Source organism: Thamnophis sirtalis, unplaced genomic scaffold (assembly GCF_051295495.1).
Source record: "Thamnophis sirtalis isolate CommonGarterSnake01/CBP01778 unplaced genomic scaffold, rThaSir2_p1.2 scaffold_15, whole genome shotgun sequence".
Lineage (NCBI taxonomy): Eukaryota > Metazoa > Chordata > Lepidosauria > Squamata > Natricidae > Thamnophis > Thamnophis sirtalis.
Window position 1 is genome coordinate 34,451,497 of NW_028261395.1, and position 14,205 is coordinate 34,465,701.

A 14,205-nucleotide genomic window follows, 5' to 3' on the forward strand; every position below is an offset into this window, starting at 1 on the left:
ACTTGTGATCTATTTTGGGAAGTGTAAAAAGAAGCAAACACAATCATGCATAACACCACCCTTCTGCCCACTTTAATATACAGAAGTAAGACTCGGCCGTGTCAACAGAAATGGAAAGTTCAATGCAGACGGAAGAGGGTATTTAAGAAATATGGTTGATAAAAGGAGGGTCAGGAATGACTGGGAGCTGAAGGAATGTGCATTTTGTACAAACCATGAGTGACCAGCACACTAGAGTGCTTTGTGATGGTTTAATCAAAAGAGAGAATGAAGATGAATGCAAAACAAACACACCATGAAAGAGCAACTCCATTGAGTGAAAGGAAAGACAAAAAAGTGTCCTTGGATATACTCCAAGCTTACTCCTAGAAGACATAAATTTAGAGAACCATCAGAGTATGGTGGAAAGAGGATGTTTGCAAGGATGAAGAGATATATTGAATAGTGTCCATGAAAACTAAAAGTAATTACATTTTCTCTCCTTTCTTTTTGTTACTATTTACTCTTTTACGCTTTGCACAACACCACTTATTCCATCATGGAACAGCATCATAAATATAGATGCATTTATGTATGTAGGTAGGGTGCCATCTGATGGATTCATTTATTATCTCAGGTTCTACCATAAAGAAGAGAATTCAGTAGGTTTTGACAGCATGGCCAGGGATTTTAACATTGTCTCATTCTGAAGAACATTTCCTCTTTAGGTTGCGAAACCTCTTTGAGTCTCATGTTTTGTCTCTGGTTCTCCACACAGTTAAGAGCCTAGTTAGGCTGTTTGATTAGTTAAGGTGAGAAAGGCAAAGAAAATTGATTTTGTTCTTATCTGGAAACAACTACAGTAGCTTAACTCTGGATTGCTGCATCATATTACAAGTAGGAGAAAATCTATACAAGGATTTACCTCTTTAATGTGCAGAATGGTACCATTGGGAGGGCGGACAAACACTGGCCGATTGTCATTGATGTCAATAACATCCAGTTGTAGCATTGTAGTCCCCCAGAGTGGTGGCCTTCCTTTGTCAGTAGCTACCACCGTTAGGTTGAACCTCTCGTAGGACTGTAGGCGTCTGCGAGTTGTGACAAGCCCTGAATCCTTATGAATTTTGAAGGCCTCTGAGGAGAGAAGAGATACGGCTCACTTTCGATATGGCACGAACTACAAAAACTGATTTATAGTACCAGCAGTGCACATTTTTCAAGGAGGCAGTTTGAAGTGAGCTGCTGGATCTGCTCCTCAGCTTTGTGAAACAACTGGGACACTCTGAAGTCTTGGTTGGATGCTTAGAAAGTCCAACTTTCTGAGTTTAAGTGCATACCCACACTTCCACATATTTATGTTCTTTCTGCACCAACTCAGGAAGCTCAAACTTCCCAAGGAGCTGCTGATTCTGTTCTACAGAGGAATCACTGTGATCTGCACCTCCATAACTGTCTGGTTTGGTTCTGCAACCAAACAAGACAGACACAGACTTCAGAGGATAATCAGAACTGCAGAAAAAACAATTACTTCCATTGATGACCTGTACATTGCACAAGTCAAAAAGAGGGAAGTGAAAATATTTACAGGCTCCATCCTGGACATAAACTCCTACCCTCAAAACGCCACTACAGAGCACTACAAACCAAGATAACTAGACACAAGAAGAGTTTTTTCCTGAACGCCATCACTCTGCTAAACAAATAATTCCCTCACCACTGTCAAACCATTCACTAAGGCTGCATTACTATTACTATTAGTCTTCTCATTGTTCCTATCTCCTCCCACTTATGACTGCAGGACTGTAACTTTGTTGCTTGTATCCTTGCAATTTATATTGATATTGATTGTTTCCTAATTGCTTATCTGAACCCTATGACTATCATTAAGTGCTGTACCTTATGATTCTTGATGAATGTATCTTGTCTTTTTATGTACACTGAAAGCATAGGCACCAAAGACAAATTCCTTGTGTGTCCAATCACACTTGGCCAATAAAGAATTCTATTCTATTCTATTCTATTCTATTCTATTCTATCCTATTCTATGCTACATATGTTGAAGATACCTCCAGGTGATGTGACCGATGCATGTTCAGTCATGACTTTTGAAGTGGTTGACTGGTTGTGGCTGCTTCAGATACAGTGGCTCACTTTGCTTGCAAGTAAAGCACCACACTGAATTATTTACAGCACCTTTTTGGTTATTAATGGCACGACATAAACAAGAAACATTACTGGAAGCCTGAAGCTAAAACAATGAGTTAATAGGCAAACAAAGCATCTATAATGCTGTATAACAAGGCACTCATGTTAAATGTTGCTGCACGAATAACCATTCTAACAACACACTGAATCCCCATAATAAAATTAATTGACCAATATGTTTTGTAGAAACAGAGTTTTTATCGGTCACCTTCCAAAAAAGTGATACTATTCATACAGAAAAACTGGAAACCAATACTACATGTTTAACATTTAAAGAGCAACACTTGACAAACTTTATTTATTAAGTTGTCCTCCCTGCTATATTTCAGCTTTTTCCTTCAACAAATCTTTGGGTTTTAGGTGATAACTCAGTGTTGCATGGGTATTTATAAGGGGAAAATGTCCAGACCAAACATAATTTCTAATGTTGAATTTTTCCCTCTTCCAGAGGGAGCCTCTTTGTGAAGTACTGTGAAGCCATTACTATGGCATTTCCACAGGGCTGTACAGTAGAAGCCCTTTTGAGGCAGTACAGTAGAAACATTTTAAGGCACAACAGGCTGTATCTTAACAGAACACACACCCCAAGGGGTGTTAGGGGTATCTTATCCCCACAGTATTTGTTTCCAGTAAGTAAGTAATCTGTGTACCATGTTTGGTTGAAATTGCTCAAGATGTTCCGGAGTTATGCTGGAACATACAAACACACACAGAGAGAGCCATTTATATACAAGTATGCATATATTGGAAATGAGGAAATGCTTTTTTGAATGCATTTCAATTGTCAACATTCAGAAATGGTCCAGAAAAATAACTCATCACCAAGTAATTAGGTTTTAAATTGAAAAGAAGGCAACCCATGTTAACAATTAATGGGAGTACAGATATGGGTTTTCGAATGCAGAGGACTATTTGCAAGAAGACATACATACAGATCAGATCAGGTTTTCAAACCAGGCATCGAGGTTTATCTTTCAAGATCCCAGACAGTGCACAAAATTTGCTCCTCTCTACCAAGTCACCTTCAACTGGCTAGCAAGTAGGGAAATATTACATTTCATGCCAATACAATACAATAGCAGAGTTGGAAAGGACCTTGGAGGTCTTCTAGTCCAACCCCTTGCCTAGGCAGGAAACCCTATACCATTTTAGACAAATGGCTATCCAACATCTTCTTAAAGACTTCCAGTGTTGGGGCATTCACAACTTCTGGAGGCAAGCTGTTCCACTGATTAATTGTTCTAACTGTCAGGAAATATCTCTTCAGTTCTAAGTTGCTTCTCTCCTTGATTAGTTTCCACCCATTGTTTCTTATTCTACCCTCAGGTGCCTTGGAGAATAGTTTGACTCCCTCTTCTTTGTGGCAACCCCTGAGATATTGGAACACTGCTATCAGGTCTCCCCTAGTCCTTCTTTCTATTAAACTAGACATATCCAGTTCCTGCAACCGTTCTTCATATGTTTTAGTCTCCAGTCCCCTAATCATCTTTGTTGCTCTTCTCTGCACTCTTTCTAGAGTCTCCACATCTTTTCTACATTGTGGTGACCAATGAGTGGACAGGAAACTAGTAACAAGATTTGATCTGTGCTGTGTCAAATATAGATTAGTAAAAATAAGACAGAAGGACAAAGCAACTGGCATCTGTTGGAAAGCTCAACTACCAACATTCAGTAACTTATTTGCAAAGTAGAAATTGTGGCAAAGGAAAGCAACATAAGGTAAAAGTAAAGGTTCCCCTGCACGTGCGTGCTAGTTGTTTCCAGCTCTAGGGGATGGTGCTCATCTCCATTTCTAAGCCAAAGAGTTTAGCTAAAGTGGTCCCTATATTTCTACTTGCATTTTTTTACATGCTTTCGAACTGCTAGGTTAGTAGAAGCTGGGACAAGTAACGGGAGCTTTCTCCGTTACGTGGCGCTAGGGATTCGAACCGCTGAACCTTCTGATCAACAAGCTCAGCGTCTTAGCCACTGAGCCATCACATCCCTTTGAAATCAACACACAGATGATAAAATTTAAAATTTACGTTAGTAAATTTGCTTATTAGTTAGTAAAACTAATAAGCATATAATGCAAATTTGTCTTATGGTGCACCAATTTGTATCTCTGCAGTTTAAAATTAATTACTTTTGATAAAAATATGCAGCTAGTGTTTGTACCATTGAGATTTAATATGATTTGTCAATCATCTTTTTTGACAGATATTTTGTTTGTTACTAGAGATACACACCGACTCCAGGTCCTTCAATGTTGAATGTCACCACTCCGTTGTCTCCCTCATCAAGGTCAACAGCAGTCATCGTAATGACAGAGGTCCCGACTGGCTCATTTTCGTATACGCTGGTGCTATATTGTTTTTTGGCAAACTGGGGCCGGCAGTCATTGATGTCCAAAACTGTAATTAACACCTGAAATCACCACCAAAACAATAAAAATTACAGGTGAAGAAGAGCCTGGGACAACTGAAGTACAACACTGAAATGGAATTGCCATCCTTTCAGTATAGTGTAACAGCATTGCATACACGAACCAGTGCTTTTAAGACTTGGTAATTTCCAAATGTGTAAATGCCACCTATTCACATTTGTGAACTCTCTAGCCAGTAAACTTTGCTAAGAATTCTGGGAATTGAAGTCCGCAACACTGAAAGCTGCAAAGTTTGGAAAATACCAAGCTGACACAGGATGCTGGTTGTAACGGATTCATCTTTGTTTATGGAGTGAGATTCTTGGGTTTTTATACCGTGTTTCCCCTAAAATAACACTTGGCATTATTTTGGGGGGAGGGCTTTTAGCGCATGCACTCAAAAGCTTGATCGGGCTTATTATCCAGGGAGGGCTTATTTTCAGGGAAACAGGGTAAGTTGTAGAAGAAGAATATCTCTTGGTCTTCAACTTCATTTCATGAGCCCTTAAAAGTCCTTTGCAAGTATTGGAAATAATATATATGAATATGTGGCAAAATAAATTAATAGATTGACCTAGCAGAAAAAGAAGGAAGGAGTGTTGGAAAGACAGAATTTCCTCCCCATTCTGGTTCTGTCCTGGTTTACTTGCCAGATGGCGCAGTGGTTAGAGTGCAGTACTGCAGGCTACTTCTGCTGCCTGCCGGCTGCTTGCAATTTGGTAGTTTAAATCTCACCAGGCTCAAGGTTGACTCAGCCTTCCATCCTTCCAAGGTGGGTAAAATGAGGAGCCAAAATTGTTGGGGATTAATCTATGCTGATCTGGAGGCTGATTCCTGGTGGAGAGGTGCTTGGGTCTCTTCGTTCTTTTTTGGGATGGGTAGGTGGTAGTCTTTTTTGCACAGGTAAAGGTTCCTTTACACACATGTGCTAGTCATTCCCAGCCCTAGGGGCCGGTGCTCCAGAGGTGGGTTGCTCCCAGTTCGGCCCGGTTCAGCTGAACTGGTAGTAGAATTCAGGTCTCAGTCGTAGAACCGGCAGCAACCCAGGCCTGCCACGCCCCTAAACTGATTCTCTCGCCACTGCTGGACCACCGCCATTTTGGTTTTTAGTGACTGTGCATGCGTGGTTCACTGTAAATTGTTCTGCGCATGTGCAAAGAACAATTTACATAGAACGGCGCGTACACGTGCATTGCATGTGGGTTGCGAACCGGTATTAAAACCGGCAGCAACCCACCCCTGCAGTGCTCATTTCTAAGACAAAGTGGACAAAGTGATCATGTGGCCGGCATGACTAGATGCCAAAGGCGCACAGAACACTGTTACCTTCCCACCAAAGATGGTTCCTATTTTTCTACTTGCATTTTTACATGCTTTCGACCTGCAAGGTTGGCAGAAGCTGGGAAAAGTAATGGGAGCTCACTCCGTTATGTAGCACTAGGGATTTGAACTGGAGAACTGCCAACCTTTCTGATCGACAAGCTCAGCATCTTAGCTGCTGAGCCACCGCTTTTTTGCATAGTAGACATAAATAGGTCTAAAGAAATCTCTAGATGACAAAGACAGAGGCTACTTTGTTAGCATTTTGAAAACAAAGAGCAAATTCTCCTTATTATAAATTGGTTACCTGGACAGAGTTCTCTCGGCGATTGCTAGAAACATCCCCTGGATTGTCTCTAGCTACTGCAGTTAACGTATAATGATCCCTCTTTTCTCGATCTAAGGTTGATAGAATGTAGATATCTCCCTGAAACACACAAAAAACTTTAGAAAGTTATCAGAAAGTGATATCATACAATTATATCAAATTATGTCAAATGGGAAGACTCCAAATTTCACAGTTAGGATAATACATAGTATAGTATTAGTGTTAATGTGTTAGTGTTAGTGTTAGTGTTAGTGTTAGTGTTAGTGTTAGTGTTAGTATAGCATAGCATAGCATAGCATAGCATAGCATAGCATAGCATAGCCTTTATTGTCATTGTACATCATGTATACAATAAAATTGGTTTTAGCCTCACTGGTGCAACCCATGACAGGAAATACAAACAACATAAATAGTATAATTAATAATCCCTATGCAAGTAATTAGGAAAAAGCAAAAAAAGAAAAACTAGTCACACGTTTCTGCATGTGCATGGAGTGATTGTGGTTATGTTTAAGAATCTGACATCCCAAGTATAGAAACTTATATACTTGTGATATAATACCAGGGGTGGATTCAGTAATTTATTTCTAATTACCATTATGGCAGGCAAAATGGAGAATGTTGATTTTCTTACCTCATATTTTTTTTATAATTATCAAAGCTATATCTAGACTACCGTGTTCTCTTTAGCATAAAATCTTATTATTATTACTTAATAAAAATAAATAAATAGAATTTAGTATTGGTTTCAGAGGCAGTGTGTCTAGCCCTTAAAACTGCACTTAGAAAATGGATTCTGCATAATATTTAAAAATGCTGTGATCATTATACCAGATTTATAAATAAAATCTTTAGAAATATTTCCACCATTTTTTATTTACAAAATTCTGTCCAACGGGAAAAATTATATCAGAACTGGATCTGAACAACTGCTAAGTTACAGTTTTCAGTTTGCTGCATGCACAATTTATTGTTCGTTATATGTACAGGGTATAATTTATTCTTATAATAATATTTAAGGCAAGTCAGTATTCATATTAATGGTAAATGGGTTGTCACAGGAAATAATTGATAATGCAAAGCCATCATACAAGTTAAAGTGAAAATTCACTAATCAGTATGTCAAAACCTAGTTCTCCCAGCAGCTGGCAAATATTTTAATTTCTCTTCCAAATGCAAGGTTAAGACAGAAAAGGCTGTTCAGTTCTAGCTTAGTCTTACTCAGTAAGATTCGTCTTACTCTACTCTATTAATCATTACCATACTCTACATTATTGAGTGATATCATCCAGAACAGTACTTTTTCAAACTTGGCAACTTTAAAATGCGTAGACTTCAACTTCCAGAATTTTACTGGTTGGGGAACTCTGGGAGTTGGAGTCCATACATCTTAAAGTTGCCAGGTCTGAAAAATACTAGTCTGGATATAGATAGTTGGGAGGTCACAAACAAATCAGCGAGAGGTTTTGTTATTCTTTAATTGCTTTGTATTGCCTAATAATAATCCTAGCACAAATTGGAAACCTGAATATTATCTTTTGAGCCCAGGGCTCTTATATGGCCTTAATACCGTGTTGGGGTTAATTCCAAATTTCCCCTCTCCATCTCCCAGGCTATACTGTATTTGAGCAAAACGTCCAGAATCGGCATCTGTGGCTCGAACCCTCAAAATGATGGTCCCTAGAGGGACATCCTCAAAGACAGGCTTCTGTAAAAAAAGAGGAAAACATGAGTCAGATGTGGTTATACTTCAAATTATTACAAAAGTGCATCATAATAGTTCATACACTCAAGGGTGGGATTCAGCCAGTTTGGACCGGTTTGGGCAAACCGGATGCTAATTTTAGATCTGGTTCACTGAACCAGTAGTTGCAAGGAGTGGTTGGCCCCGCTCACCCCAATCCATCCTCCCAGGAGTCTCCACGCGGCCTGTTTTGGATGCCAGGTAAGTGCAGGGCCTGTGGGAGGGCGAAAAATGGGCCTCCTGGAAGTCCAGAAATGGGCCCGTTTCTGGACTCCGGAGGGCCTCTGGAGACTGGGGGAGGCCATTTTCACCCTCCCGGAGGTTCAAAGAAAGCCTCTGTAGCATGGGGAGGGTGAAAGCTCCCCCCACCACTGTGGTGTAGGAGGCCGAGGAGGTCATGCCCACCATGGCAACGCCCACCCAGCAATCAGGGAGAGAACCGGTTGCTAAAATTTTTGAATCCCACCCCTGCATACACTCAGTTATTATGTGAGTTAAGCAGATTTCTTGAGTGATCAGGCTATACAATCATAGGGTTGGAAAGCTCACTGGAAGTCTTCTAGACCAGTTGAGTGAGCAAATAAAACTTGGATCACCATCCTGAGAAGCCATCTTGTTCAGAGTTTGCCTTGCTTCTAATATACAATTAGAGGTGCAATTCAAGGTGCTACCTGTCACCTTTAAAACCCTCCATGGTTTTTTGAAGGACTGTCTCTTCACAGTTGCACCCAGCCAATCCACCAGAGCAGGGAGGCAGGGAATGTTGCAGTCCCCTCTCCTTAGGGGTACATCTGGCAGGACGAGAATAATGGCCTCCTCCTTGGTGGCTCCCTCCCATTGGAACATCATCCCTGCAAAATTAGGCAAGGCCATGGAGACCTGGTTTTGCCAACAAGCCTGGGGAACCCAGAGTAGGGTGGAGCCCATCAAGTGGCTAGTTTGGTTATTGTTTTTACTCTTTGTATATTGGTTGTTTTTTTTTTGGTAAGCCATCTAGAGTTACTGAAAGTGAGTGGACAGCCATATAAATTCTATAAATGAATGAATAAATGAATGAATGAATGAATGTTCATGAACCTTTACCAAAGATTTATTTTGGGTTCCTCTTTTTCTAAATACCTAGAATAAGGTCCAAAAATTCCATTGTAAGATTCATATAACATTACAAGAATGTTTTGTTTGCCTTCTGCCTTCCTCTCTTTTTCTTCTGTGTCATGTGACTTTGGACCAATGTTTTTCAAACTTGGTAAGTTTAAGATGTATGGCCTTCAGCTTCCAGAATTCCACAGCCAGCATGTTTTATTTGTTTAAAATAAACACCTACATTTTTAATTAACCATTCTATGGTTAATAGAATGGATACCATTTTATGAATCTTCCTAGTTGAAAAACAGTGGCTAAGTAAATGAATAATATAATATGAGATATTGTCTTAACTAATATTATTACAATGACATAATAATATTATTACAATGACATAAATTTGATTCATAATTCACACAACCGACAAGCTAATTTGCTAATTGCAGTATTAAGTACTACAGTACCAACTTTTAAAAATTGCTTTTAAAAAGATGAAACAATCTCGTGAAGGTAAACATAAGTCTGTCAAAGCCTAATAGATATGGATAATTAAAACAATTCTCCTTCAGAGGGAGTATGAGTCTGGCCACCAGATGGAGGGGACAGACAATAAGATCTCAACTTTTTGTCCTGCTTCTGCATTTTTCAAGAGCTTTTGTAGAACATCATCAGAGGAGGTTCCAAACATCTGAAAATACAAGTCAATTCTTGTAACTTTAAGTTCTTACAACAGTTTCATCCCTGCTACAAAAATAATAAGTGCATTATATAGAACTGCATTATATATTATTAATATACATCACATTCTGATTATATAGATTATAGTAGCTGGATACCAGTGCTTCGCAGCAAAACTATGTGATTGGGCTATGCAGGAGAAATTCAGTTCACAATCTGTTGACTCAATAGTGGTCGGTGATTGAAACACATAAGGGAATATCGCTCCCACCACCTTGAGTCCGGAAGCAGTTCCATAGGTGGAAGGCATAGACATTTTGGTGAGTACCGACATTTAGTACTGTAAGGAGCCCCAGGCCGCTCATGAGTGACGGAGTGGAATTTCTGCCAGTTTGAATTGAGGTAATGGAATGTGAGGCAACTGGCAGTTGGAACGGAATTCTTTTCAGGTGGGGAGGGGGAGTAGAATGTCTAACTCCTTAGCATCAAAGCGTGTTAATAGAAGGCAACTGGCAATTGGAACAGAGTTCTTTTCAGGTGGGGAGGAGGCGTAGAACTCCTTAGCATCAGAGCGTGTTAATGACTCTATAACAAATACTAATGATCTGATGGTCATTTCTTAGCGAGCACCTAGAAGTCAAGAGGAACATACATGCCAAATTCCAAGTTAGTAGGCTTTACAGTTCTGGAGATTTCATGATGAGTGAATGATATTTGGCTTTTATATATAGATAGAAAGATATACGTTCCCTTCCCCTGCCTAGTGTGATCCTGATCATTCAACCCTACATTTCAACCACAGGGCTGCCAAAAGAAAAGTATTTCAAATAGGAAAAATAACTGAGAAGAACACAATGACCCTTTACCCAGTCTGTCTCTCCCTCCTAATTTCTCATAAATATTTCTTGCTTTCACCTGGTAAGATGGCTGGCTAAACGTGGGATTGTTGTCATTGATATCCACAATTTCTAGATAAACTGGTATTTCAGCAACTCTCCGTGGAATCCCATTGTCTGAGGCCCGAACAGTAAAATTTAGCCAATGGACCTCTTCATAGTCAACTGTTCGGTTTGAAATTACCTTTCCTAAGAGTGATCAGACAAACATGAAGATTGTTATTGTCCATAATCCTTTTATGAAACATGTCCTGTCCTCTCATTCTATGTCTACAACATGCTTAAAAGGATACAAAGACTTTTTACATACAGTTTCTGCTGCTGGAATATAAAATCATGGTATTGTATGATGTTAAGGCCCTTGGGATTAATTTTAAAATAAATATTCTGCACTATTTGGGATAAGCAAACCAAAAGGTTATTCTCATATTTAATGTCTAGAAATGTAATCTGTGTCTGGAAACAAATGACGATCCTGAACCATTATGCTTCACTTCATTGTAGGTTAATGTCTTTTATACATATTCCTACATCATAAAGCCCATGCAAAGACTATATATTCACACAAAAAGCCCCCCCCCCCCTCAAACAAACATAGGAACCAAACATTTATTATTATCCAGGGTACCACAAGTTGGATTTTTGATTGTAACTAAAAAAGAAGGCAACGAATGATGCAGCACCCTGATACAGTTTGGGCAGATATTTGTTTAAAGGTAAAGGTTTCCCTCACATATATGTGCTAGTCATTCCCGACTCTAGGGGGCAGTGCTCATCTTCATTTCAAAGCCGAAGAGCCAGCGCTGTCCGAAGATATCTCCTTGGTCATGTCGTTCATTCGTTCATTCAGATTAGTTTCAGGAGTGTGAAGATCTGCCCGTGAATCTCAGAGACTCTGAGCCCAGTCTTTCCTTGCACAGCACCTCATTTGGGAAATATTTACATGGCAGATTTCCAAGATAGATAAGGTCTGTAGTCATAAATATTCCTTTGAAAGACTGTTTGCCAGGCCTTTGCTGAATGTGAATGAGAGGAATTCACATTCATTGAATAAAAGGGGTTTTGTCAGAAGCAGGACTCTGCCTCATGCTTTTTGGGGAAGCTTAGGTCAGAACAGATCTTACCTGCTGAGCTGTCTTCAAGCTGGACATATCCCTCATGGGAGAGGTTGAACAACTGATATGTGATCTGCCCATTAACACCTTTGTCTGGATCTACAGCCGACAAAGATATTAACGTGGTCCCTGGGGTGGCTCCTTCTACTATCCGTTCTGTGAAAAATGTTGCCCCATAAGGGCGGAACCACGGGGCGTTATCATTGACATCCAAAACATTTACGGTCAGCTTGGCTACAAAAGAGAGAGAAGTAAAAGACAAGTAGTATTGAAAACCTGAATATTAACCATTTTGCGGTCTCTCTTTAAAGTAAAAATATTAACACCATTATTAATCTAATCTGGAGTAGAAACTCTCTCACCATTTGGCACACTCACTGAGCGCTCCAGCACCTCGCTGGCATTATCATAGACAGAGATTGTGACATCGTAAGTGGCCACCAGTTCCCTGTTTAGAGTAGACTTCACTTTCACTGCTCCTAAAAAGTACAAAACGGAGAGAAAAAGACACATAAAATTATGGGGAATTGCTGAAAAGTCTTTCGTTCTTCTTCCTGATCTCTTTTTCCACCTCAAAGATCACAGTGGTTAGAGTGCAGTACTGCAGGCTACTTCTGCTGACTGGATGTTTGGATGTTCGAATCTCACCAGGCTCAAGATTGACTCAGCCTTCCATCCTTCCGAGGTGGGTAAAATGAGTTCCCAGATTATTGGGGGCAATAGGCTGACTCTGTAAATTGCTTAGAGAGGACTGTAAAGCACTGTGAAGTGGTATATAAATCTAAGTCCTAGTGCTAGTGCTATTCTACACATATCCAGTCTAATTGTGCCCTACTTACTTTAAAAAGCCCATGTCTTTGTATTTATAAACAAAAACATACCTGTGAAAGGGCATCTGTAGGAAAGATGACTGACTCTAAACTAAATTGATCCCAGTGCTCGAATGAAATGTGCTTTTCTCTCTGTACAGAAATAATATTAAAGTAGGCTTCCTCAGAACAGGGGTTGCAGATGATCTCCCATTGTCAGCTAAGAATTCTTTAGAATTCTTTATTCTTTATTGGCCAAGTGTGATAGAACACACAAGGAATTTGTCTTTGGTGCCTATGCTCTCAGGAGAATAAAATACATTCATCAAGAAAAAAAACTCAAGATGGTGCTATATTCTGTAAATTCGTGTTAGCATGTCTTTTAAGACTTGTGATTAATACTCTGTTTTATATGAACTTTATAAAGTTGCTTATATTTTGCTAGAACTTACATGCGGCTACATTTATGGAGAGTTTGAGGAGCATGTATATGTTATTTCCTTAAATCACTGCAAACTTTAAAAGAACAACAGCATTATATTTACCCTCCATGAACAGTTTCATGAAATTTCTGCTCAACCACGAAATTTAGCAAGTGACCTTGAGAAATAACTATTTCTCAGTCTAAGCCACCTAGCAAAGTTGTTGATAATAATATTCCTCATTGCTTAGGGAAATCATGATTCAAAATCATACATGAATTCTGAGCAAATAACCAGGAGCAAATTTTGAGGATCACCTAATCATGCCATTGGATCAAGGAAGCTTTGTTACACTCCCCTGCGAACCAGATCATGAGACAAAGGATCACTTACCCTAAAAATGCTTGCCCCTCCCATTCCCTTAGCTGCTTATGTGCTTCTGAGGACGATCATCATTCAGTCTGTGAAGGCTGTGGCACAAGGTATAGTTTGCTAGCCAGACACAAACCAGCACTAAACCAGGAATGATGATGATGATGATAATGATGATGATGATGAGAATGAATAGAGTGTTGACAGAGATGCAAAGATAACACATAGCATAGACACAGAAACACAGAAATCAAACCTGCTGGTCTGAGAGCCATAAGGAAAGCAAAGAGATAGTTAGTTAAAGCAAGTATCCACCAAAAGTGCGTAGAAAAATACAGAGGGCTCTTCCAGACAATAATGATACTTAATCAAGCTGAACTTCTTATTGATCAACTGAGCTGTGATGGCAGGACTATCAAAAATTTCAATATAGAACTGTTATCGTTCTTCCTTTCCTTTCCTTTCCTTTCCTTTCCTTTCCCTCCCCTCTCCTTTTCCCTTCCTCTTTATAAAGATAGGGAGAAACTGATGTTCTGCCCCCAAACTGAGGAGGTAGGAGCCCTGCTGGTTGATGAGATAGAAGAAAACTGTCTTCATATGACACTGAGGGGTGGTCTGAAGTGCTGATGGCCAATCAATTTTTGCCCTTGGCCTTTGCTCTGTTTGGTCATTGGCTGGTTCTCTGTGACATTATCAAAGTCACAAAGAAGGTAATATACTAAGTCCACTGATGTCCTATGAGTGTTAAATAGCCAGAAGAGTTAGTTCAATCCCTGCTACATTTAAATTAACCAAGCAGAGGATTTGTACACTGCAAAGATTGAAGTCTGGAAGTGCCCAAGAAAGC

At 39.6% G+C, this 14,205-nt stretch overlaps 1 protein-coding gene across 1 annotated transcript in view; it reads right to left on the reverse strand.

Moving 5' to 3' along the window:
- Nucleotides 1–14,205, reverse strand: part of LOC106543541 (cadherin-23) — a 41,442-nt gene that overhangs the window by 25,380 nt on the left and 1,857 nt on the right. The window contains exons 5-11 of the mRNA XM_087702427.1: nt 12,118–12,234; nt 11,765–11,989; nt 10,660–10,829; nt 7,810–7,947; nt 6,219–6,338; nt 4,416–4,593; nt 905–1,116 (exon numbers count right to left, since the gene is read on the reverse strand). Of these exons, the coding sequence (XP_087558553.1) occupies nt 905–1,116; nt 4,416–4,593; nt 6,219–6,338; nt 7,810–7,947; nt 10,660–10,829; nt 11,765–11,989; nt 12,118–12,234 (1,160 nt within the window). The remainder of the gene's footprint in view (nt 1–904; nt 1,117–4,415; nt 4,594–6,218; nt 6,339–7,809; nt 7,948–10,659; nt 10,830–11,764; nt 11,990–12,117; nt 12,235–14,205) is intronic.